The sequence below is a fragment of the Ursus americanus genome, chromosome 1, assembly GCF_024610735.1.
Source record: "Ursus americanus isolate L20-20 chromosome 1, mUrsAme1.1.p, whole genome shotgun sequence".
Classification (NCBI taxonomy): domain Eukaryota; kingdom Metazoa; phylum Chordata; class Mammalia; order Carnivora; family Ursidae; genus Ursus; species Ursus americanus.
Window position 1 is genome coordinate 41,061,738 of NC_142127.1, and position 27,655 is coordinate 41,089,392.

General features: G+C 37.7%; 1 protein-coding gene across 1 annotated transcript in view; it reads left to right on the forward strand.

Moving 5' to 3' along the window:
- Positions 1–24,774, forward strand: part of SLC4A10 (solute carrier family 4 member 10) — a 118,861-nt gene extending 94,087 nt beyond the window's left edge. The window contains exons 16-20 of the mRNA XM_045780822.2: positions 4,364–4,537; positions 5,309–5,431; positions 14,448–14,515; positions 16,943–17,059; positions 22,664–24,774. Of these exons, the coding sequence (XP_045636778.1) occupies positions 4,364–4,537; positions 5,309–5,431; positions 14,448–14,515; positions 16,943–17,059; positions 22,664–22,730 (549 nt within the window). The 3' untranslated portion in view covers positions 22,731–24,774. The remainder of the gene's footprint in view (positions 1–4,363; positions 4,538–5,308; positions 5,432–14,447; positions 14,516–16,942; positions 17,060–22,663) is intronic.
- Positions 24,775–27,655: the final 2,881 nt, after the last annotated feature.

Sequence of the window (27,655 nt, forward strand, 5' to 3'; positions counted from 1 at the left end):
TCTGTGGCTGTTGGTAGGAGGCCTCAGTTTCTGGCCAGACAGGCTCTCCATAGGACACTTAAGTGCCCTCATGACCTGGAAGCTAACTTCCGTCAGAGTGAGCAATGTGAGAGAGAGTGAGGGTGAAGTCACTGTGCCTTTTGACTTAGTCTCCAAAGTTATACATGGTCACTTCCATTTTTTTCCATTTGTTAGAGGTGAGTCATTATGTCCAGCTTGCACACATGGAGGGAAATTAGACTCCATCTCTTGAAGAGGCAGTATTGAAGAATTCATGGACACATTTTAAAGTAACCACAATGGTATCCTATATCTTTGGAGAGGCGGTTGGCAAATTATTCATGCTCATGATACTATAGTGGCTTGAATAGTGTTCTCCCCAGTCATGTCCACCTGGAATCTCAGATGTGACATTATTTGGAAATAGAGTTTTTGAAGATGGATTCGTTATGGATCTCAAGATGAGCTCATCCAGCATTTAGGGTGAACCCTAAATGCAATGATGGGGGTCCTTATAAGAAGAGAGGATGCAGAGAGACCCAGGGAAGAAAGCCACATGATTTCTACTTAAATTTGCCTTTGAAAAATCTTGTCTTCTCACTTAACATCATTGATCTAAAACACTTAAATTTTCTTGAAAGGAGACTAATTTTGAGGGTTATTTATTGTAAAGTGTAGTTTATTTTTTGTTGGCCAAAGGAAAACATAAACTGCTGCTTTTTCTATGACACAGCTAGTTTCATTGCTGTTCAAAGACATGAAAGAAAAGTTACCTATTATGAATTTGTTAAATTCACACAAGTGAAGTGGAGCACAGGGTGCTGGATGACAAGCTGTGAGTCAAGGATAGACTAGAAGAGAAATTAAAGTAGATAATTTATTACTCACAGGTCCGGGAGGAAGTACCTTAAGGGTCTGTATGGGGAAGTCAAGGCAGAGTGCAGACGGAGAAAGAATCAAGACCTGGGGCACAAGCCTTTGTTAGGATTTGTGGGTGGAGTGCTTTGGGGTTTCTGGTCTAAGGCTGATTGATCAATTCAAATAAAAAGCAGAGTTTTGGTAAGCACCAGGTGGGTCTTATCTAAGGAGCACGTAAGGGGAAGGCCCTGGAAGTTAGAGGAGACTATTGACTGCAAGGACATCTGGGGGAGTCATCTCAGGAACTTACATTTACTTGTGACTCTGCTGGCTGTTATCTAGGGCATGTGCCTACATGAGGAACTAGTGTCGGTTCAGGTGACCACAGGCTGCTTAGCCAAACAAAATGGATGCCAAGGCAGCAAAACCATGGGGTAGCTTAGCTAAACTCTTGACACCAAGGGACGGGGAGCACAGAAACCCTCTTCCTGAATGAGCAACCAACCAGTTTCAGACTTTGGGAGAAGAAAAAGCACTTCAGCTTTAGAAAGGTACTAGATGTCAGAACCGAGGCAAAATTTCAATATGAAGTCATTGAAAGATCACTGGACACCGAAAATAGGTACTATGACTGTTCTTCCTTACGCTTGGGTAAAATTTACTTGGGAGAGGGAAATGGTTGAGAAGTGTGTTATGCATTTAAATTTTACTCTAATAAGATTTAATTTGCTAATTTATAATTTCGTGTATGAAAAGTGTATTTTGAAAGACTTGGTTTGGTAGGCAGATAGAGAAGAGTACTGAAGAGGTTTTGTTTATTTGTTTTACTGTTTTTTGCCTTTGGCAAAAGTTCCACGAGTACTAATTTCATCTGTAAGTGAAAAGTATTTATTATTAGGCCCCAGGCTCACATAAATACAGCAGCAGAAGTTTAAGAAACAAAGTAAAATCATTTTGATAGGTTTCAACAGATTTTCCCCCTTAATTCCACTCACATGATTTTATACCCATGAGGTTTAGAACTAAACAAGAATGTCAAGTTTTGGAATTATTTGGGGTGTGAATCTCTCAAATGAAGATTGAGGAAAACATTATTAAAGGCCCATGAGAAAAGTATAATGAGTTTTAAATAGCACAAATGAAGCAGTAAGCAGGGTCTCACGCTGAGAAACAAGGTTAGTGAAGATTTAAGTGAACCCCCAACTCAGAAAGTCGAAATTCCTATTTGGGATTTTGTGGCTAACTGCGTGGAGGAATGGAATATTATTGATATTAGGACAAGATAAAAGCTAAGTGCAAAACTCAGGATACATATATCATGATTATCGTTACTTGAGTAGTAATATGCATGTACTGAGTACCAATACTTCAAGGAGTATGTCAATTAGTTACCTTATATGTTGAAGGAACATATTATATGCTACCTGACTGTTTGGCAATATTATGAAACATATTATCTAGGCTTCTCACTGTGCAACATGGCAGAAAAAACAGATCACAGTGTTCTTACGAATGCTGTTTCTGTACTCAGATATATAACCACATCTATATTCATTCCAACACTTCAGGAATCCAAAGTAAAGCAAATGTGCCATTTAAACAATAACAATTGAAGCACCCACACACTGAAGTACACTTATGCAATAACAGCTTCCCAAATGGAGAAATGGTGGCTGGGAAAAATGAGTTCTATAGAAACTGAAACATTCAGTTATAAGCCAGAGGATTTTACTTTATTTCTTCCCTATTCCCACCTCCACCAATCACCAAATTTTCTTTGTTTAATGACTGTACCTTAAAGAGATATTTAGGAGATAGGAATAAGAAGACCTAATGAAATATTTGGAGACAATACGGAGAAGGATGAACCAAGAAAAAGAAATTCAGCACTTGGTACTTGCATGGAAGTACATTTCAATAAATGATTTTGGAAGGCATTAATGAATATAAATAAGTACATGAACAGTGGATGAAGTAAGCTACATATGATTCTGGTTTAGATGACTGAGGGAAGAAGGGTAGGTAGGCTGTGCCATAAGTCAAAGGACCCAGAAGAAAAGATGGATTTGAGTTTGAGGTTCCTATTATATTGTTAAATATATTAATATGTAATATTACATATTATAGTAACATCCTTTTGTATTATTTTATTTTATTATCTTTATATTTATATATTTTATATTTTTAATATAGTTTATATTTATATATTTTATATTTACATTTTATTTATTTTATTATTAATTATATATTATATTAACATCTTTTTTTAACCAAAACTTGCATAAAAAAAGGATGTTTGACCCTAACATTTAACCCCATGGATATTTGTCTCTTGGCATATTGGAGTAATTTTGGGGTATTTGATGAGAATTGGTTACAGTTTTTTCATAAATTAGCCAAGAAGTAAAATCAAATATCATTCTTTTGAAGTAATAGACATTACTATAGGAATGGCATGAAATATCACTGATGGTGCTTGAGACCATCATTTTCTAAATAACCACTTCTTGTTGGAAACATTAAAAACTGTAAAAATTTTCCTGAAAAAAATTAAACAAAATGGTCCACGTAAAATAAAACTAACATGCAGCACAATTTGTTAGTGAGTAAACTGTGATTGAAGTTTTAAGCTTCTTGTGAAAATTTAATCTATAAAATTTGAATTGAGAAATTTGCTTTGGTAGATAAAAATCAAAATTGAAAGTGGAACAATAATACCGTATAGTCCAAAAATAATTGTACTGTCTTCATGGTAAAATTTAAACAGAAATAACTGTTCCAGGTGAAAATAATTTTAATAAAATACAATTGAAAACATTGTAAATGGCTTGACAGTGCACTAGAAGAAACTGAACAAGAAATCAAATTAACAAAGTTTGCTCTGAAAGAGACTTGATTAACAGCAATTCATCTAGGTTAAATCTTTGTGGCTAAGCTGTTGTGTTTGTAAAGACAGCCTCAAAACCTCGTTGGGGGTCAATGTGGCCAGGCCAAAACAGCAGAGTCAACACATCCCACTCGGCAGCAGGATGTGGGTGGAGAGCTCTGGCAAGAGAGAGCTGAAGTAGAGACCTAGGTCTGGAAGTCTCTAACAAGCATGTGAAAGTTGAAACCATGGGTATGGATGAGCTCTTTCAGGAAAGAAGAGGACAGAGAATGGACCGTGATGCTTAGTGGGCAAATAAAAGGAAGAGCTTTGTGTTGTGATAATGGAAAAGAGGATGGTGATTGCGTTTTGTCTCTCAAGGCTACACTCTCCCAGGTAGCAACGGTTAGCATTGGCTTTAATATTTTTAAACTCTTCTAAACTCTTATAGCCTGTCTCCATATTCAATAAATGTGGATATTATGAAACGGAAATTATGCATTTTAGAGTGTATGCATATCAGTCCCATTGTCCTGATGCCCAGCTGTCAACTTAAGTGTGATATTTTGGACCATATTAAACATCTACTTGTCTTACTTTATTGTCTCTGAAAAGCAATTTAGTCTGTTTATCTTTTAGTTCTTTGATAGAATAAAGCTCTTCTGGATGCCCGCAAAACATCAGCCAGATTTTATATATCTAAGGCATGTACCACTTCGAAAAGTCCATCTCTTCACAGTGATTCAGATGAGTTGCCTTGGCCTTTTGTGGATAATAAAAGTTTCAAGAGCTGCTATTGTCTTTCCCATGATGGTATGAAATTTCTAAGTCAATTTTTTTTCTCCTCCTCTGATTTTCTGCTCTCTTTGGAAACACATAAAATTGAAATTGGAACAGTAGAGTCATTTTGAACAATTATGGGAAACCACGATGTAAACTTTAGCTGCTAAAGCTAGTGACTAAGATAGGATTTGAGATTATATGTGAATTTCCGTGATTCATTTTAGTTTTGTCTCTATCATTCTAAATATTCATAATGGTTTGAATTAATTGAGGTTGGGTAGAAAAACATAAACTTTCAAAATGTAACATTAAAGATATACTAGCAAATCTGAAAAACTCAGGGGTGGTTAAAATTAAATTTTATTAAATATTTTGGATAAATTTCAAATACTTCCAAAAATATAGTGAATTTGAATGACTATTAATTAAAATATTATCAACATAGATAAGAATGGTTTAATGTTCATTTAAAATAATGCAAACTATTAACTATATCTATTTGAGAAACAGTCAAATATATTTTGTAGGTTTTCTTTTTTTCTTTCTTTTTTTTTTTTTTTGAGATAGCTTCTTTAAGTGACTCCTTTGCTGGATAAAATCAGAGCTGTTATTCTGGGGATGTGGTAAGAAAAGGAAATGAAGGATGCAAAAGTACAATGTCTATTATACACACATGTCTTCAAGTGTCACTTTAATATCAGTCTTAATTGAAATTGACTTGTTTCCACCAAAAAAACAACAAAGTTACCTCTCCCATTTTTATTTTTTCCCTGTTTTAAATTATTTTATTATTTGCTTCAGGTGTTAGCTCTGGTATTTGTAAGAAAACTGATGGACTTTTTGTTTACGAAACGGGAACTCAGCTGGTTGGATGATTTAATGCCCGAGAGTAAGAAAAAGAAACTAGAAGATGCTGAAAAAGAAGTAAGTCAGAGTGAAATCGGTATCTTACAAAGAGAAGCAAATGGAACATTTGCACAGTAACAGCTCCTTGCAAAACCAAATCATTGTGTTTATCTTTAGATAGCGGTTACTAACAACCACAGGTGGACTATTAATGTTTGGAAAATTAATGCTTAAAATCATAAAGTTGAAACTTGAACACAGAGAGAACACAGATCTTACATGAGGAAACCAAACCCTTGTGAAATATGCAAACACTTTGTACTTCATTATCCAAATTGTGAGCTTTGCTTTTCTATTCCCTCCCTTGTGGATGGCAGAACCTTACTGATGCTTAACTGTTTCCAAGTTAGGGTCCCTCAATGGTTGCTTTTTGGTTGAATATGTGAGAAAGAATGAAAGAGACAGTATTCTTGTTGGTATTTTTCTAAGGAACAAAATTTTAATAGTAAGATTCTAATTCCAATCAGAAGATAAAAGAAGTTATTTTTGAAATAGATGAAATGCTTATGATCTGATCTGCTTTCAAAGTGATTTAAGATAGAGTAAGTGTAGTTTGAAAAAACTGGGGGATTTAATTACTTCCGTGGACTACTGATCTATCCTATTCTGTTTCATGCATTAAGATGATTTGTTTTACGTTTTATGGCATATTTAAAGTTCATGTGTAAGTCTGGGTCTCCTTTGAAGGCTAGTAACCATAATATTTTAAAAAACTGCTTTCTATAAAAACCAAAAAGGGTCTATATGGGGAAAAAAATGACCAGTATACCATTTACCAGCATGATTGAGTTCATAGATTGTAAAACATAAGAACAACATTTCCATGTGAATAGAAATGAAGATGAAAGAATATTTGGTGAGAATTCTTTCCACTTTCCTTCTTCTGCAAGGGGGTCTGTACATATGCTCAGTTTTCTGTCTACAACATAGTTTTGCAAACCATGGATATATTCCTCTCTCATTTGGGGAATTTGTTTGCAAACATTTCAGTGGTTCTAGGTTTTACTCAGTCAATTGGTGAAGTCAGATTACGCCACAAAGTCTAATGAAATTTCTCCTCAGATGTTTTTACAAGTATGGCTCTCTAATATGTGACTGGCTGGCATTCCTTTACTTTTCTGTAGTGTCCCATTGCTGGCAATGGATTCCCACTTTAGAAATTGATCATGATGATGTATCTTAATTTTGCACAATTATTTTAATTTTCCCAAGTAATGGAGAAGGAATACTTAGAAACATATGTCTACTAATATTAATACAACATCAGAAATTTCATAAAACATTATTTCTTTATTTTCTGTTTGACATATTCTTATTTGAGTATGAGAGATTTTTAAAAATAATGCCTTAGCTAGGATATTTCTTTTTAGGCTTTAGTAAAGATTTGGTCTCCTCCTCAGATACCATTCAAGAAGAATATGACAGAATTTGGTATAAATTAAATGTAAATAAGATGGACACTGGAATATAAAAATTCTGTAGGTTTAAATTATCTGTACTGGATGTAATTAAAATTATGCAGGTTGAAGATAATCCCCAAGAAAGTTTATATTCCAAAGAAGACAAGTCTGAATATAAAACTCATTGACCCTGAGACAATTATGAATATAAAACTCATTGACCATATCCCTTCAGTCTTTCTGATAATGAGAGTACTATTAAATATACTAAGGCAGTAACTTATAAATGTAATTTTGCTTTAATTTCCTGCTTTGATTTCCTGTTCAAATGTCTCTACTACCTCCATAGAAAGAGTTAACAAGAGCCCCAGCCATATAATCATCCCTTTCACAGCATTCTCCCTAGGCTATATCCATACTGTGGAACATTCTTGCCCTTCTAGAACTTTGTAAAATGAAAAATGATATGTATATATAACATATTATGTTTAATATTCTTCCCTTTTGTCATTTAAGGAAAATTTTAGATTCACCCTTTATGTGTCTATGAAATAGGGGAGAACAAATTTGATAGTAATCATAAATTTATTCTCATCTGTCATTTCCATTGCCCAGAACCACTCCTGAAGCTGCGTATGTATGGTATATGGACATGTGCCAGATGTCCATTTTGAAATTTATTAATCTCATATAGGCAGAGACCCTATTCGAATAAGCTTCTAACTTTTTTACATCATAAATCCACTGTACTCCAATGGGTGTTTACTGTTTTTTGATTATGAAAACATGTATTTTAGAAGTAATCAAATCTTACTAAATTTCCTAGAATTCATGTTTTCCAAAAGGAGGCAAAAATAGATTAAAGATTTATTGAGGCAAATTTACCGCTGTATCCTTCAGATCTGAGTATGAGAAAAAGTAGGGGGAAATGCCTTACAATACGTTAATCAGGCAGATTTACAGACCTTTAAAATCGGAAATAGATTAATGTGATGATGCTTGCGCGTGAATCCCACTGCATGGAAAGAACCAAGAGAATCAATAATACAATGAGGACACAATTCATTATTGAACATTTAAATATAGTTCTGACCAGTGCCAAGAAAGATAACTCTCCATCCGACAACTGGAGAGGAAGTTTAAAGATGTTCGCTTTCTAACTTGGAATTAGTTACTAAAAGTGTATGATGAGTATAGCAAACGGGATGATTTAAGAAGGATTGCACTAGAACTTAAATTCTGGTTAGTTTTCTATTTGGTCACCCAGATATCCATATTTCATTTTCTTGAGGCTATGGACTCCACTGATGGCTGTGATCTTCTTACAGTGGCATCTTATACCAAGGTGCAGTCTTCTAAGAAATTGTGCATTCAGGTGGTAAATGGACAAGTTCTCCAGAAATGCTGCATTTCTGTCATTGTTCAAATTAATTGAGTAACTTTGATTGTGATCTGGAAAGATGGTAAATAGCAGAAAATGTTCAGCTCCCTGAGACTCGAATTTAAAGTAGGCTCACCTCTTGTCCTTTTGATGATAGTTACAAGCTTGTACCTTTATCCTCCAGGGTTTTCTTATCAGTAGCCCGCTTCTGGTCTTATGGCATTGAGAAAACATTAGTTTGACCTTAAAATTCAATAATGAGTTAAGCAGAATAAATAGCTACACAGGCCAGTCCAAGGTCGCAGAGCTTCTGTTCCAAATTTTCATGTACTTCATGCATATGCATATGCATATGCTTCAGTTTTTAGAAAGAAAGGATTATAATCAGGATAGAAATGAATATTGGAACCCTGACATTTTGCACATTGCTCTGTGTAAAGGGAAGACTGCAGAATCAAATTCTGGATGTCCAAATGTGCTCAGAGTACCAACATGCTTTCCTTCCTACTTAAATATTCTCTAGGACATTGTACACATTTGACAAAAGGGCTGCTGTTAAAAGCAGAAAGCCCCAGCAGAATGTTCGCTCCTGGGTGGGGGGGTAGAAGGCAGTTAATGTTAGATAAATCCTGAAAATTCAGCTCTGGGCAGCGATCATGATATTGACACTTCTTGGTTTACGGGAGGTTCATTCTAACATATATGCTATGGGAAAAACAAAAAGAGGCAAGTGAGACTTGTGATCTGTATGAGGAAGGATCATGAGCGAGGCCAAGAAGATGCAAAAGCAAACTAAGAACAAGTGCAATTAACGCAATTAAACAAATTACAGGGCAGGTCTTACTGCTAAGAAAGATGAGAATTGGTTGTGGATTGGGGAAGCATGACCTAATTATTACACAAGCAAATGTTAGTTCTAATTAAACCTAAGAGTAAGCCGAACATATTCTGCATCAAGCAGTGATTTTCAAAGTGTCCTTCTAGGACCTCTGCTGCATCAGCCAACACCTGGCAACTTGTTAGAAATGCAGATTCTTAGACCACATTCCAGACCTATTGAATCAAAACTCTGCGGATAGGCCCAGAAATCTGGAGACCTCCAGGTCCTTCTGATGCATGCTAAAATGTGAAATAAGACCTTTTCTAAAACCACAATATCTATATCTCCAGAATATAATCTTCTAAATCCGAGGTTACTCTATCAAAAGTCCTGTATTTTATAATAATTTAGATAAGTCACTTAGTGATATTGAACCAAATATTCTGATGAAAACATGTCACATCCAATTATTTCTATGAATTCTATATAGATTACTCCTCCCCATTTTTCTTTTTTAGCTTTCATTGTTGAAGTGAGTAGTTGTATGTACTGACTGGTACATACAACATAAAATTCTATCTATTGGAAATTTTAATACATACCTCTTCGACACATCACATTTTATGACTTTCAAAGTAGTGTGTGTGTGTGTGTGTGTGTGTGTGTGTGTGTGTGTAAAACATTTGCAGCATTATCTGTTTTATTAGTAATCAAAGAAGGAAGTGGTCCGACGCTTATGTTCTATAGACTTTGTTTTCCTCTTGGATAAAATAAACGGGGGGTCAAACTTGATTGTTGAAGTCCCTTCCATTTTTTAAGATCTAAGAATTCTAAAATTGCTGAATATTTTCTCTAATACTCTAACCATCTTTGCGAACATTGGCTGTCCGCTCTTGTTCCCACTTTGAGCTATTTGAGGGTTCCTACAGTTACAGATTTTACCTGAGAAGTGGATATAGTAACAGATGCTGCCTATTTCACTAAAGGTAGAGCATTTGTCATGATAGATGAATCATTTTTTATGCTATCACAAAATATAATTCAGATCCGTACTTCCTACCAATCAAAAGACACCACAGTTTTTAGGGGGCGCCTGGGTAGCGCAGCGGTTAAGCGTCTGCCTTCGGCTCAGGGCGTGATCCCAGCGTTCTGGGATCGAGTCCCACATCGGGATCCTCCGCTGGGAGCCTGCTTCTTCCTCTCCCACTCCCCCTGCTTGTGTTCCCTCTCTCACTGGCTGTCTCTATCTCTGTCGAATAAATAAATAAATAAATAAAATCTTTAAAAAAAAAAAAGACACCACAGTTTTTAAAAAAGATCCCGTTTATTTATTTGAGAGAGAGAATGCACACATCCAAGAGAGAGCACAAGTTGGGGGAGGGTCCGAGAGGGAAGGAAAGGGAGAAGCAGACTTCCCCTGAGCAAGGAGCCCGATGCGGGACTCGATCCCAGGACCCCAGGATCATGACCTGAGCAGAAAGGCAGACGCTTCACTGACTGAGCCACCCAGGTGCCTCAAAACACTCTACAATTTAACTCCAGTTTTATTTTTTACTTAGCACAGGCCTTTGGCTCTAGCCAGACTTGTCCTTCATTGTCATATTTATTGCTACTTTTTATTCTTGGCCTACATTGTTTCTGGAGTTTCTTCCTTTCCTCCAGCAAACTGATCAAATAAGACTGGCTCAGCTACTACTTCCTCTCTTCCTGTATTTTGTACAGTGACCCTTCTCATCCTCTGAGAGAACAGCGCATGTCTTTTCATTGCTATCTCACCACTACCGAGCGGAACACTGCCATGTAGATTACCTTCAATACGTATTTCATAAATGGATTCATGAGTAGCTCCTGGAGTACTCACTGTGTGCCTAGCATAAGCATGCTGAGTAAGTGTTTTGAGCGCCATTGATCAGATTTGTTTTTTTTTAAGCCTCGATTTTCCTGCCTTTTACCAGATATTGCATTAACTATCCTTCACTTACGTAGTATCTGAAAAATGCTTTGACTATCTTAATTAAAAGATGGCATTCAAATCACAGCATGAGTAGTCCTCTAGTCAAATTGGTGAAACCCATCAAACGTTCTTGGGTAAACTTGGATCATCATCCTTTAACGTCTTCACGACGTTGTAGAACTCGGCATAGTTTTGATGGACCCCCATGTAAATGAACTCATTTTAAGGTACTTCTGACTTCGAAACTGATGGATACCCAGTTAGCTTTGTGCTCTCACTCTCTTTTCCTGTACGATTGAGATAAACTAGGTTGTCATTGTCGTGACGGCCAATGCCTGATTTGACTGTTCCTCCCCAGAAAGTCTCAAATTTTTGGCTTCCTCACAGTGCTGCCTGGGATGCAGCCGGCCCTCCATCCCTGAGCTCGGGGGCCCACCCAGCTTCCTTCTGGCACTGAAGGCAGCGGCTGCTCCGCCACCCTTCTCTTCAGATAAGCATGGCTTGGAAATGCTATCTTTAGAGGTGATGAGTTTTTGTTTGGATAGAATTATGACTAGTATAAAGCCCACACATGCTAACAAGCCACAGAGTGCAAAATAATTATTGAAAGCAATTTGAGAGAAAAGTGGAAAATCATCTGAGGAAAAAACAAAATTGTTCCCAAAGCTTTGGTCCAATTTTTTGCTGTTACATTGAATCCTGAGCTTTAGTTTTCTGCTGCCAGGTCACCTAAGCACTGATGGCACTGTTCTCCCTCTCTCTCTTTTTAAATTTCACTCTTTATTAAACCTTTCTACATACCTTCTTGACATTTTATTCCAAGTTAGTCAGGAAACATACTATATATCAAGCTTACCTTCCAGTAGACAACTGAGAAAAGAATTGCATTTTGCTTGTATCTTGGTTTTACTTAAATAGCATTTGGGATCACTGAGTGTTTTCTCTTATGTCCCTCCATGTGTATTAAGGTAATGTTTCTATAGAAAAAGTAAACTTCTTTACCTTAAAGAGTACACATGCTCAGTCCATGGCCTCAGTGTTGTGCGTGTAAGTTAATATGACATATGTATTATGTTCCATATATAGTGACTAACCCATTTGCAAGGCATGCCTTATTCCAGGCTGCAGATTAGCTCTGCTCAAATGCTAAAATGTGTAATTTCAAACCAATGGTATTGTCTACTCATTTTGAATTAGTTTTAATAGTACTGCCAATGACATGAGAAATAGGCATACTATACATGTAATAATATACAATAATATAGATATTATATATATAGTATATATATATACACACTATAAGATATACATATATAAGGTATATCAGACTATATATTACATGTATATTTTTTGATATTTTTATTTCTTAAAAGAAAAAATATTCTTGAAGAACAACAGAGAAAGAGAAAGGATTCGTTCCTGTAACGTTAAGGGGTAACAGACAGGTGCCATTAGTACTGCAGAGCATAAATGTAAGAAAGCGTTTATGGTTGGCCAGGGCAGGAACTTGTAAGCGAAGAAGAAGCAGAGCCATGCCGTCCCCTGGCTTCTCGTTATTACACAGCATCGGCCGGCAGAGGTATGGTTAAGGTCCCAGCAGAAGAGCCTGCCTTGGTCGGTAGGTTGGATGTGTACAGAGAGCACTCCAAGAGTGAAAATGAGAGCTGCGTGTAATGCCTACATTACATTTTATATTCATAGGTTAGCTGAACAGGCTCTAGAAAACACTGTTTCTTTAAGTAACAAGAAATACGGCAAGGTCTCTTCAGAGGCAGCATGTAAGTTGAGGCCAAGGTCTGGATGGTGGTAGGAATGGCCTTGCCTGCCAGAAATGACATCAACCAAAGGTCATGTCTTTCTGGAAGCTCAGTTAGATCAGCCAAGATACTGCTAAGTTACTAAAAGAGGGATGAGCCTCCAGGGTCATCCTATTTTCTCTAGGTCTTCATCTCTAACTTAAAATTGCATTTCCGATATTGTGCATCCATAAAAATGAATAAGGTCTTGCCATTAGCGAAAATACAGGTGCACCTAGAGGGTAGTGCGCTGAGGGAAATGTCGGACTAAGAAAGACCGTTGCCATATGATTTCACTCATACATGAAATCTAAAAATCAAGACAAATGAATAAAGAAACAAAAAGAATCAAAACTATAAATACAGAGAAAAAACTGATGGCTGCCAGAGGGAAGGGGTGCTGGGGGATGGGCAAAATACGTGAAAGGGAGTGGGAGATACAGGCTCTTGGTTATGGAATGCATAAGTCACGGAATAAAAGGCACCGCGTAGGGAATATAGTCGGTGGTATTGTAACAGTGTTGTATGGTGACAGGTGGTAGCTATGCTTGTGGGCATAGCATAATGCATAGAGATGTTGAATCACTATGTGTACACCTGAAACTTTTGTAGCCTGTGTGTCAGCTATACTCAAATAAAAATAAATAAAATAAAATAAAATAAAATTCCATTTCTGGAGTTAGAGCTAATGATTCTAACATTTTTAAATGACCCTCAATTGTTCTCTGAACTTGAGCACTGTTAATTGACCCATTTGAAAATAAATGCATTATATAGGAGTTATAATCTATAGATAACTAAATTTTTTTGGTATTTGGAAAAAGGCTGACAACATTATTGAAAACTAAACCATGAATTTTAATATGGTGGGTTAAGATTATCTGTATCCTAAAGACATGGTTTTAAAGTGTTATATATGAAGAAATGAATACATGAAGTATTTCTATCCTTTGGGGAAGGGTAGGGTATTGTCATTGTGAGAAGAAATCTGCGGCATAAAACAAAAGCCTACGATATGTCTAGTGGAAAGCACACCTGTGTTTCGGTCCATATAGGAAGTTATCTTTTGTCTTGGAAAAAGTCTCTAGAGCAGTTGTTCTCAAAGTGTAATCCTTAGACCAACATAATCAGCATCACCTGGGAACTTACTAGAAATGTAAATTCTTGGGCCCTACTCCAGACCTACTACTGAATCAGACTCTGGAGGTGGGGGCCTAGCAATCTGTATTTTTTTAAAGCCCTCTAGGAGATTCTGATGTAAAATAAAGTTTGAGAACCACTGCACTAAGTATATCCTTCATTCCCCTCTAACAGAGCATTCTGGGATTGTGATTTAAATTGTATAACAATGAAAACAATTACATCGCCCATACGTTTTTCCTTTTAAGATTTGGATTATTAAAAAAAAAATCTGCTTGGAAATTAACCACGTTTTACATTGAGTGACATGAAGGAGATTGTTGTTAGCATTTAAATTACTTTGTGGTATGAGACTCTCATTAATTACTTATGTTCTTGGTAGCTGGTGCTTTATTGAGAGGACCTGTGCTAGCATTAATAAGTGCAAACAAAGTGAAGGTCCTGAGGTTAATGAGATAGTGAAACATTAATCTGTGTTTCTTCTTTAATGTAAAATGGAGACTCATCAGGTTCACTTCATATATTTTACATTTGTCTTTCCAGGAAGAACAAAGTATGCTCGCTATGGAAGATGAGGGCACGGTGCAGCTCCCTTTGGAAGGACACTATAGGTAAGATATACATGTAAAAGCTCTGAGTCATGGCACGTGTTGTTATATACTTAAGAATTTCCTACTGTGTGGATTCCTACAAAGGTTTGTGGAAGCCGTGTTAGAGAGAAAGAACTGAAACTAGGAATTAGATTACCCTGTCCTAGTACTAAGTTCTGACACTAATAACTGTGTGAGTATGGCCAAGTAGCTTAAAATAAAGGGGTGGGGTGGCGGGCAACTGTTGTCTGTGGTCTTTCCTTCTCATATTTGTAATGTATATAAAAGCTGTCCTTCACAACCTCTAAAAGTAGCTATTGAAGACGGGTAGAGATTCAATGCCAGGATAAATGGCCTAGGTATTCACTAAATTGATCCCAGGTAAATGTTTGAACTCTTTTAGGTTACCCCTAAAATATGGCACTTCCAAAGAGATGATCTATTTCCTGAGTTGAAGGATTCAGTTATACCAGTCATTTTTGGAAATATTTATGTAACTCTCCAAAATATGCTAGTCGTCTTTAGGCACAAAGACATAGCAAAAGAATGCAAACTCCTATGTGTTATAATAAAGACTTACGAAAGAATTTGGCCAAAAATTATATGTATGCATATAAGCCATATACATGGTCTCAGAGTGCTTACGGATAATTTAAGGCCATGCCGGTAACAAAGGAGAGAAAACTTTTCTCTGAGGAGGAAATTTATCATAATGTTAACAAAAAAAGTGGAATCTTCTAGATCTTCAGGGTCTGCTGTAAAACCACATTCCCTAGGTAAAATTTTTAAAATATAGTTATCTACCATGTTATCATAGAAAGTCATTTTATCTTTTTTTAAGAAATATTTAAGTTTTAAAATCCTGTTGATTGTTTCATCGAATCGATATATTTCCAAGTGTATGTTGTAGAAACTTAGTCTCATACGGTGCCTCTCTTGAAAGGATTTTTTGGTTAGATGCATTTCCATACTGCATTCTAGTTTGGAGATTCACAATGCACTCTGGCATATTGAAGAACCCAAGTGGTACTGTAATTTTTTTAAAGTTTAATTTTATTTAATCCAGCATTTTCTAAACTCTTTTGCTTACAAGTCTCTTTGTCATATAATATCATGGAATACATGTATTCATATGACATTCTTTTGGAAGCTGGTTGATCTCATGCTTTGAGTCACTAAGGGCTGCTGGATTTGAGGAACTAAAGAACGTATGTCCAGACTGGGAAGGGAGGGAGTGTGTGAGACTGAAGGTTTTGCTCCAGACCTTTGGTGTTCCTCTTAAAAGTCTAATTTGTTGCCGTCTGTGAATAACCACCAATGAAGGTCATGTGAGGTCAGCCTAGGATTTCTCTAGAAATTTTTCTCTAGAAATTTTTTTCACAGCAGGCTATCTTTTCCACGTGTAGTAAGAAGAGTGCTGTTTTCTCACTAGAAACTTTCTTGAGCTTGGCCTGTGATTTATCTCTGCTGCTCTTTGGTTGTGTTTCTAGCCCTGGGAATATTTTAGAGAGTTCTGAATGTCACCTATAATTGGTGCCATTTTAAAATGCAAGAAAATCACCCAGCATTGTACGTGTCCTGATAGTACAGCTCTCCTAGGCATTTGGAAAGACTTCTGCCAAATACACAGACTGCCTTTATTTATTCAACAAATATTTGTTGAGTGGGTACCAAGTGTCAGGCCCTGTTTGAGTCTTGGGGGAACAGTCACAGACAATTGGTCAAGAAACCTTGTCCTCATAAAACTTACGTTCAATTAGAACAGATAGAGGTAGGGGAGGCAAAAAATAAACAAATGAACCAGTAATAGAGTATAGTACTTTAGATGGTGAAAAATGCAATGAGAACAAAAGGATGAGGGTATTCTGAGGGGATGGAAATAGGAATTTTAATAGAGTAGTCGGCAAAGGCCTCTGTGAGTAAGCGACATTTAAACGAAGGAGGGAAAGATTTGTGCCATGTAAAGGAGCATTATGGGCAGAAGGAAGAACAAGTACAAGGCCCTGAGGCAGTAGCAAGCCTGTAGTATTCCAGAACTGTCAGGAGACCATTGTATTGTGGCTAGAGAGGAAGGAGCAGGGGTGTAATAGCAGGGAATGGAGTCGGAGGATGAGGGGGGGTCAGAGCCTATGGTCCGTCTACCGGGCTCTTCCTATTGAGTCTGAGAGCTATGAATGTTGGGGCAAGAGGCTGAGCCACGAACATGCAGAACCCCATCTCTGTAATTTGAAATGAATTAGGAAACGGTAGCCAAAACCAGTTTCTATATAACTAGAATCTTTTGATTTTTCATAGATTTTTAAAAAGTAATTGTGAGACTACTCCTTATTTTTTAACTATCAAAAATACTGTACTAAGGCACGAGACTGTCCTATATTTAGTATCTGTCTCTAGACAACTGCAGTTACTTATTTAATTTTTTAATTTCATTTTGGGTAAACTATCTAGAGATGATCCATCTGTGATCAATATTTCTGATGAAATGTCAAAGACTGCCTTGTGGAGGAACCTTCTGATGACTGCCGATAACTCAAAAGATAAGGAGTCAAGCTTTCCTTCTAAAAGGTTTGAATTCCAGTATAATGTGAATTTGTGTGGATCCCAGTCATTTGATGACATGAATCCATTAGCAAAAGAATAGTATTGGTTTCCACTGGATTTAGGTGTAATATATTCCAGATAGTTCTTTTTAAAAGTAGGTGGAAATTGAAATTGGCAGTTTAATTGGTTTGTTTTTTCAACATCTCCCTTTCAAATTAAAAGCTCACTCCAAAACTGTGACAGTGGGGAGAAACAGTGCTATAAATGGGTCCCGATGCATGGCATTTTTGGACATTCATTTGGCCTACTGTTTTGCAGTAAGATTCCATTATATTCCTTCATCACTCGCTTTCTAGGACCCTCTTAGATATCTGACCACATTTTGCACTCCTCCTATTGTCCTTTCCGAAACTCCACATGCACGTGCCATGGTGATTTTGTATTTAGTATATTTCCAGGCCCCTATTCCAGCCACCTGAAAATCTTCCCTAACTTCCTTATCCTGAAACTTTCAGATCCAGAAAGTTCTATGCATTCTTATTTCTCTGTATGCAAACATTACAAACAACTCCTATAGTTGTAGATGCTAAGTTTTAAATGCATGCTGGGGGAAGAGTGTGTCCTTAAATATAAAGAGTCATCATAGGATTTCCATTGAATTTTCCAGAATTTATAAATAAAGAGTTCAAACCATCCACTCTTCTTAGATGCTGATCTGAAGAAAAATCTCTATGTTATGCTAATAGCTCTTCTTATTAAAGAGTGATTGAGGGATTTGGGGCAGTGTTTAATTATGAACTTCCTTTATTTTCATGACCTTAAATTAACTTTTTCTACTTAATTTTTATATTACATTTTTGTCATAAGCTCCCCTTCCTAATCACTCTAGAAGCTGATTCCCCAAAGGTAAGACCCTCTCCCTCAAACCTATTCCTTGGTTGTATTTCCTTATGTTCAATGGTGTCTTCTGGAAACCCGGTCAGCCTATGTTCTCTGTGTGAGTTTTGGGGAGGCAAAAGGCTTAGATCCAGTATCGGACTGAGTGTTTATGGTATTCCTATAACTACTCAGCTTTTTAAGAAGGTTTGAAGCTTGAGTGAACTTTTTTCCCACATGACTTTTACAAATGCATCATAGACAAATCAACGAATCTCACAGAACTGTATTAGTAATGACGTCAAATTTCTATATTGGAAAAAAGAAAATTTACCCTTTGAATTAAGAAATGGCAAAGCTGGGAGCTTCCGTATGCGCCACATGCTCCCAAAGCTGTAAGCTTTATGTGGCTTCATGAGAAATATTTGGAAACATGGACTCGGAAAAGACGTTACATTAGGCTTAGAGAATATCTCTTGTTGCTGGTTTTTGTCACCCCAAAATGGCATGCTGCTTCAGTGTCATCTCTATTCCAAAAAGACAGACAGTGGATGTGCAGAGTCTCCATCCCAGAAAGCTGGGGATTAGTCATCTCTCTCTCTGTCTCTTTCTCCCCCCACCCAACAACTACCTCTCACACACCAGAGGTTAATATCAGGTACACAGTAGGCTCCCTCAAAGACTTTTGGATGTTTTCTGTCTTTAACAGGGCTTTAAAATCTTCGTGTATTTCTTTGCTTGGCTCAAGGAGAAGTAATATCTTATTCTAAAACATGCGTTATCTTCCTTTCCCAGTGATCCCTGCTATAGTCTGATAGAGTCATCCTCACAGTAGCTCTGTTTTGGTAGAAGTTTGGGGGAAAATCAGAGTTATGAGAAGGGTAATTTCTCAAACCCATTGGAATATGTGCTTGTGGACTCTTTCACGTTAAAAATATGGCATTTCTCTGATTTTTTTAAAAAAAATGGGAACTCCAGGTTTATAAGCTCAAAATAAAATGCTGGCCATTGGAAATATGTGGAAAATTTGAGACAACTGAACTTACAGGTTACTTTTCTTCCTGCACTAAAATGGATCCAGAATACAGACGCTTTCTCTGTTTTCCTTTGGTTCAAGCAAAAAAAAAAAAATTTATGTCATGATATTTTAGGTACTCCTCAAAGTAAATAGTAAAGTCAAGTGATGCTTTTCATCAGAAAAACCTAGCTGTTTTAAAACAAGGCAACATGTCCAGTTTTAATTAGGACCATCCTTTATATTTTGATATAACCACTTGTTTCTTACTCTTTGAACATATGTTACCGCTAACATGAGATTCAAACTATTGTGAATGGAAGTTTACCCTTAAATGTGATAAGATCTGTAGCTTTCCATGTGGATGTATCTCTTGGTTCATGGTTAATGTCTTTCACTTTCATAACAGTGGAAACTGGCAGAAACAGTGTGGCTTCCAAAAATCCTAAAACCACCCACTAATGACAATACCCTCCCAAAGCCATTGCTTTTTCATGGTGTGTCTGTTGAAGGCATCGGAGTGTGATGACCCGGAACTCCAAAATTTTGTGCCTGCTAGAGTATCTGTTGGCAAACAAAACTAAAACCTAAAGACCAGGTCACCAGGGTCTACACCTCTGAGACCTAAGCTGGCTTCCTTGAAACTTTTGACCGCCACCCCCCTCACCCCCCGCCGCTCCTTGTTCTCCATCCTGTCCCTTGCTATTGGTCCTGCATGCCTATCAGGGTGTCAGAGAAGCCTAGATATTTTTCCTTAGTGGAGTTTGGAATAGCAGTTGTATTTTCTCCATCATTTCATTCACTTTTCGTTGGTAAAAATGTTTTATCCAGTCTGACTGAAAGCAGGATCTAAGAACTAATTGCAAATTTGACCACATCTGTAGGATATCTAATTTGATCCTTGTTCAACAGTGCAATGCATACATGTGACAAGCTCCTCAGTGGTTTATTGAATTGGAATGGCAGAAATAGGTCTCATTAAAAACCACATTGCATCAGAATAGGTGAGCAACTGCTATGTTTTATAAAACTGACACCCAAGATTGACATTTCTTGGGAAGAGAGCTAGCAACATTGGGAAAACAGCACTTGGCTTTGCCCTGGCGGCCGAGGCTAGGCTCTGGGGCCACCTTCTCTGCTGTCCTCTGGCTACCCACTCCCACCACCTTCTTATATCCTGGATTCTCCTTCTTTGCTCTGATTTTCTAGGCCTATGCCCTCTCATGACTGCTTGGTAAATGTGGTTCATAATGATTTTGCTGTGATCGAAACATAACAGTTTCATAGATCGCTGGGCAGCATGAGGGTAGCAGGTCATGTTCTGTTCTCTTCTGAAATATTATTTCCTTATATTTTAAATTGTAACTCCTTAAGGGGAGGGGCACTGTCTCATCTATCTTGTATCCCTTCATCTTTGCCGAGTACCTGGTATAGAATAGATATGTAATATATGTCTATTGTAATAGATATCATAGATATGATACATATTTAATAAAAAAAGTAATATGTTTATTACAATGAAAGTTTAGAATTGATTGGAATCCTGAAAAATGAAGGAATAAAGAGAGTAATAGCCATATGGTAAGAAGGTAGGTTCAAGTCAATAATATTTTTCATAGAGGTCTTGAGCTGGTTCTAAAATTTCTGCCTCGTAGTTGGTTGAAATCTAATCTGATACCCAAACCACTGGTTTTAAACAGGGGGAAAAACCCCAGATCAATTCATTGGTTATAGTTTTGTAACCAAACAACCAAGATGACCAACCCAGGACGTCGGGAGGAAGCACACCTGTAAATGAGGTCAACATTCTGAATCTTTTCTCACCGCTCGGTGACTATAGTGCCCTTGGGAATGTGCTGGTTTGTAAGAAGGTGACGAGCGGAGCATCATGCAGGAGCCGTGCGTGTGCGGAGAGCCCTGTGTGTCTCTGTCCCTGCAGTCTCCTACGGGGCGGTTTTTTTATTCTATCTTCATTGTGATTGAGAATACCAGCCTCAGAATTCTGGCGTTCGAGCTACAAGAGTATTTAGAAACCATGAAGTCCAAAACTAACTTACATATGAGGAAACCAAGTCCCAGAGAGATTAAATAATGAGTCCAAGGTCCCACAGTTCATCCTTAGCTTCCGGGGGACTGGACATAACCTTCCAGTTTCCAGTCCAGTCTTCCTCCCCTGCCCCCTGCTGCCCTTTTTCACTGGCTCTGTGTGGCGGAAGAGCCAGGGAGACAGGTAAAGCCCAGGGAAAAGTTAATTTGGAAAGTAGGGTAGCAGACACTTGTCATAGGAAAGGCACTTAAAGTAGAAGAAAGTGAGTCATGCCGATAGGGGAGTTAAAAATACAGAGTTAAGGCTCTCAACACATCATGTGCACACTGTCATCTCTCCTTGTGGAAGGAGAAAAGAAAAGGGAGGAAAGTTGCTTTGCTCTGACCTGTAAGTAGTGTGTGCTGAGAAGTGTGGCAGGCGTACACCCGGGTGCCGTAGACACCCGCTCACACCAGCTCTCAGCGCTGGCAGCGTGCCACGGATGGCAGAAGCTCCGGCACTTCTTACCTGATGGTGCCGGGTGGTGGTGACAACTGAGAAGGGCTGTTTCTAGCTTGAATTGGAGGAAAAACAATTTTAAAAACACACTGGGAGAATGTGTCTAAGTTATTGACCACTAAGAAAGCTGTGCAGGAGGCCGCATAGGAAAAAAAAAAGGTTTTAACTGTCACTTTATTACTTTGGGAAGAGTTATAAAACTGAGGGTTTCCCCACCACCAACTATTTCATACATTTATATTAAGGGACAAAGTTACCAGTAAAAATGGGTGGACTATTCCGGCTCAGGGCCCCAGGTGACAGGGAGGGACGCGGGAGGCCTCAGGTGTGGGGGCTCTGCCCCGTGCTGGGAGGCGTTAGGGAGTGAGGGCTTCTCCCCTCTGGAAGCATGTGCTCTTGCTGGGAGCTTCCCGCCTATGAACACATGATTTGAATTTTCCATGAAAACTGTCCACATGAGAGTAGGAAAAGTGTTCATTGGGAAAATATCGAAAAAAAGCACAGACAAAAACAGTAGAGTCTTATTACCAACTTGCCCATCCATCAAGTTAATTGGAGAACAGACAAAACAGAAGTTACTTGGGAAGGAGCTGATTCTGGAAGGAGTGAGGTGAGGGCCAGGATGAGAGTTAGTCTGCGCAGGTGTTTGGAGGGTGGTGTGTGGGAGTGAACATGTCCTCCAGACCAGCGGAGATGTGTCTGTCCTGCTGGCCACAACACAGTGCTCACCAAAGATCCTGATCTGGCGTGTGCACAGAGGACGAGCCCCTCGCAGCGAGCCCTGAGATACCTCCCGGGGCATCTCGCTGGTGTTCCCATGGCGTCGGTGCTTTCTGAAGACGGGCGGGGGTGGGGTGGTTGGGGGCATTTTCAGCAATCATAATTCCTTTGGCCAAACGAGGACGGTGGTATCGATCCTGCATGCTTTTGGAACTGTTTTAAAATGTCTGGTTTTTGCTTTCTAGTTCCTATTTTTTCAATTTCCCCCTTTCTGCAGTTCTCGGTTTCTACCTCCCTGAGTGCAGAGGATTTTAATTGTTGCTATCTAGCTATGCTTCGCAGCATGAAAGAGCAATGCTGAGGGCCCATGTGGTGCTTTGGGGTTGATGGGGTTTGTGTCTGAGCAAGCAGATCTCACAGTAGCCGCGCGGGATTGCAGTAATAAATTTCTCCTTTTTTTCTCCCCCTGTAGCATTGAAAGCCGAAAAGAGAAGAAAGCTGACTCAGGGAAAGGTGTTGACAGGGAGACTTGTCTATGACTTGATCTTCAATTTATTTTTTACATATATATGAGAAGAGTGCCACAATTATTAATAAAACTGCTTTGATCATGTATTGTAAATTCTGTCTCTCATCCCAAATCCACCTTCATACTGTAAGTAGCGCAATACTTGTTTCATTTCTGTGTTTAAACTTCTGAGCAGTGAGACACCCTTGTGAGCATACATGATAGCTAATGCAAGAATCTCTGTGTTCCTTGCTGTATGTTAGACATTTGTAAACACTGGATTCTCATGCTTAGTTTTATGAGAGCAATAGCTTTCTTAAAGAGACGTCAGATTTACCTAGTTTGTATTTTCCTACTTTCGTGACCTGAAGCTACCTGATAATTTCATTCAGAAGAATTTTGAAAGGTAGTCCTACTCCTTTTTATTTTTTATAGCTTAGCATTAGTGACTTATTTCAAAAGACCCAAATCAAAAGGTTAGTTTGGAAGCATTTTTTAATAATTGTATTTATGCATTTCCTTGATTTATTATGATACATTTAATACTTAAGAGTTTATATGTAACTAAAACTAAAGTCATTTGAAAAAAATATATAGAAACCTGCTCACAACTTGTTTAAAAGAATGAGAAACTAATGCAGAGTCAAATAGTGTTTGCTTAACAATTCAAGTTGTGATTACACCGTCAAACACTCAGCTTGTAGGAAATGCTTCAGGAAAACTTTGTAGGTTTTGTGAGATTTTCAATATAAACCTTTATCAGAAATATGCTGTTAAATTTCTCTCCCGTTAAAAACAAATGTTTTCCAAATAAACCTATTCTGTAACACCCGTGGAAGGCCCCACGGTGAGTCCTTGTACATGAACTCTCACTCCTGTATAGTTATTCTGCAGCTAAAGGTCACGTACTGCTTAATGCTGCTTCTGAATCATGTGCTAAGGTTAGGCTGACAGGTCTCCAACTATATTTTTCTCTTCTGAAAAGCTCTTTTCCACTTTTTAATTGAATGCATGTTGTAGAAAAATAGTCTTTTCAATGAATATTTCAGATTCTGTTCGAGAAGATTCTGTAGATATTTCAGTCCATAGGAAAGAATCCATTTTTACTAAGCTTGCACAAGAGGAAGGAAAGTTAAGAATTTTTGAGCATTACAAAAAACACGGTATTTCATTTCATTTTAGATAATGCGAAGTTAATCAAGACAGAATCTTGTAGTGCTCTGATTTCCTAAGAATGACCACTGATCATCAATCTTATGATCTGCAGCGTCCAATTTTATAAATCAGAGCCCCGCCGCTTTTCCAGACTAGTAATTACATATTTTGTGTATCAGTGCACATGAAAAGTGAAAAAAAAATCCTCTTGTGATCAAGCTTATGAGGGAAATAAAAAATCCCAACAAAGCCTCCATAAGACTCAACATTTTGATATTTCAGAAAACTCCCCTCACAATCTTTTAAGGAGCCATTTCTTTTATGGAATGTAAACCTAAAAACTATAAGAATAATTTGCAGTTAATACAGTCTGTGTTTATAAATGCCGAGGAAAAATACAGAAACTTTTCATTCCAAGTGTGTTGCCTTTGTGTGTTTTATAATACAGATTCCACATTGTAAACATTCCCATTGTTGTATGATTTAGACTAGCTGTATGTGCCAGTCAGTCCCCAAAGCAGCCTCCTACTGTTTTAATATATTAATAACTGTTCTGTTACAAATGATCATAGTGAATTAAAACCTTCACATGATCACTTATTTGAATAAGCAATCATACCCAATGAAATTCTGTATTTCTGAGTATTTTTATAGTCATTTTGTTCTTGTGTGAATTTTAATGCTATCTCTATGTTAATCCTAATATTTTGAAATCATATAAAATATAAGAAAAAAATGTAGTGTTATATATTTCCTCCTAATTTCAGATTCCTGGTCAAAATTACTGAATATCTTGAATGTAATTTATTGCAAAGTTCAAGTAATATGTAAATGTGACTAGGATATTGTGTTTTTCACAACTAAGAAATGTTATGTGGAAATAAATATTTATCCTAATTAATTTCCTTGCATATTTTAAATTGTGATGCAAAGTGTCTTGTTTTTTTTCTCCTTAATCAGCAAATCAATGTAGAACATTTTGACCGAACATAATATTTAAACTTAAACACCCCTGTTAAGAAAATTTGGTGATGCAGACGTTTCTAGAGTATTCTGACAATTTGAACTTTATGAAAAGAATATTATGTATGTAGTAGGATATATCTCTTCATTTTTCCAGAAAGCAGTGACTTGGGTGCAAATGGCATTGCTCCCAAGACTAGTGAAATCTTCCAAGGTCATTAGTAGGATTTCCCATAAGTAGAACTCCTTAGACTTCTGTTTTCAGCCCAACCCCCCAAACCCCACCATGGGAAAGGCATTTCCTAAAATCTCTCTCCTCCCTGTTTGTTACTATGGGTCACATGGGACCATTATTCTTTTGTAGCCATCTGGCAGTATGTTATGGAGATAATTACATTCAGAACTTTAATGTACTGGTTAGTATTTTTCTTTTGACTTGGGAGTTTACTTTATAATTGCTACCATTAAACATCCTTTGATATTGGGAAGTTTTTTCCTGAATTTAATCTGAATATCTCCTTGGTATAGTTTAAATCTACAGCTTAATTGAAACTCTTCACTGACGATTCACAAGCAACTTGTATTTTAACACTATCCCTAGATCTTTTAGGATTTTTCTTGGCTCTTAAAAGTGTGGCTTTCTTTCTTTCTTTCTTTCTTTCTTTCTTTCTTTCTTTCTTTCTTTCTTTCGTCTTTCTTTTTCTTTCTTTCTTTCTTTCTTTCTTTCTTTCTTTCTTTCTTTCTTTCTTTCTTTCTTTCTTTCTTTCTTTCTTCTTTCTCCTATCTGCACCTCCATTCCTGTTTAACTTTAGCTGTTAACTCGTGGTCACTTGACTATTTTATGATTCTTTCAAGATTGCTACCCAAATGTTCTAATAAGTATCTTGTCTATTCATTCATTGAAATGAAATAAGATTTACAAGCACTTGAAAATTTGATGAGAGTAATTTGGATATGGTGGTTCTCTAAATATCTATTTGGAAAGGCTACTTGCAATCAGTCCCCTTGAAGAAGCCCAGTATTCAAGGATTACCGGTAATATTTTATTTTCCAGATCTCTTTGGGTGTTCTTCTGAGAAAGCTGCAGCTCACTGATACAACTGTCATTACTGCTCAGTTCTGTCGGTGTATGGGCCACTACTTTTTTGAGCTGGAACATTGAAAATAGAACTGTGATCCTTGCTTCTAAGGGCACAGTAGACACAGAGCCATGACACAATGTGACATGTACCGAGTTGGCTGTATAATGAAAACAGCGAATAACCCAAACATGGATCTTTCAGGAGGGCAGAGTTCGAGGAAGATATTATATAAGAGGTAGCATATGAATTAGGATGGAAATGGGGAAGGAAACCTACTCCAAGAGCTGCAAAGATTCTCAAACACAGGCCAGTATTGAAATAAGAATGAAATTAAACAGTAAAGATATATGGTGTAACTGGAGCCTGACATATTTCATGTACGGCATGTTTGGAACGAAGCGAACAGCCCAGTGTGGTGGAGTGTTAGGAGAGCAGTGAAGACCTGTAAGAAAGGGTAGAAATACAAGCCGATTATATTATAAATGATGTTAAGTTCTGTATTAGGATATTTGAACTTTATACCTTAAATAAAGTTTTGAGTAATGGAGAGGCATGAATTTCTGGAAAGATTAGTCTAGCAGCACAGTGGAAAATATAGTGGTGAAAAAAGTGGAATCGGATTCCTTAGGGATCCTGTACCAGGATGATTCTGAAGCTCAAACCAAACTCTGTGAATGGTGTATAAACGTTATTGTGATTAAAACCAAGTAGGCTTAAGCATGCCCCTCAGGTACTTAAGTAACTCCAGACACATAGCTTTACTAGAAATCGTTTTATGTAGAACAAGGCATATAGATAGATAGATGATAGATAGATAGATAGATTTTGAGTTGTATTTGAAAAAAAATGTTCTGAAAAGCATGATATCAACAGTAATCCTGAGACTATTAAGGAAATCTAAATGTAGTACCAAACGCGGCCAATGGCAGCGCTTATGAACCCAGAAACCACCTTCCCCCACCCGCCTTTTCACCCTACTCATCTCACCATTCTTACCATAGACTTCGCTTTATGTCTAGGTACTCTTGCCTTCTGGTGTGTGTAGTATAGATTTCTGCCATGTGACATTTCTTCATTTGTTTATAAGCTTTTTAAAGATAGGAATAGTGCTTTATCCGTTCTTTGTAACTCTCCGGAGCTTAGGTCTGTGCTCGGCTCTTTATGCAGCTGGGAAAGGCTGGACAGAACCCTCAGTGAAGTCTATCGCACGATGCTGCTGCTCCATTTATTAAGAATGGTGAAAGATCCGAAAAGGATTCTCACCGTCATGTCAGTATGGAAACAGAAGCAAATACTTATTGATCACCTTCATGTGCCCAGCACCTGGAGGTAGACACAGACACCTAGGGTGAGGCCCCGTATAAACGATGGAGTCAGCAGTGGAGTCATCAAACCAGGATCAAAAGCTATGTAGTGTGACCGGGGCGGGAGGGGGGTGTAAGTGCCCGGCATGGATATGCCGGCAGAGTTATACACAAATCTTCACAGCAATGGCACAATTCTGTGAGGTAGGTGTTTTTGTACTTCTTTCAGATTAGGAAACTGAGGCTCAAAGAGGCTAAGTAATGCTCTTGAAAATGTTTCTCACTGTGAGTGGTGATGCGGTGATTGTAACCCACGTCCCCCTCATCTAGGCTGCAGTGCGCTGAGTCTCCAACAGGGGGCGAGGAGTGACTGGCTTCCTCCTTAACCGGCTCCTCATTCTGGGTCACGCAACCAGAATCAGGTTAAGATGAGTAATATTTCTTCCCAGGAT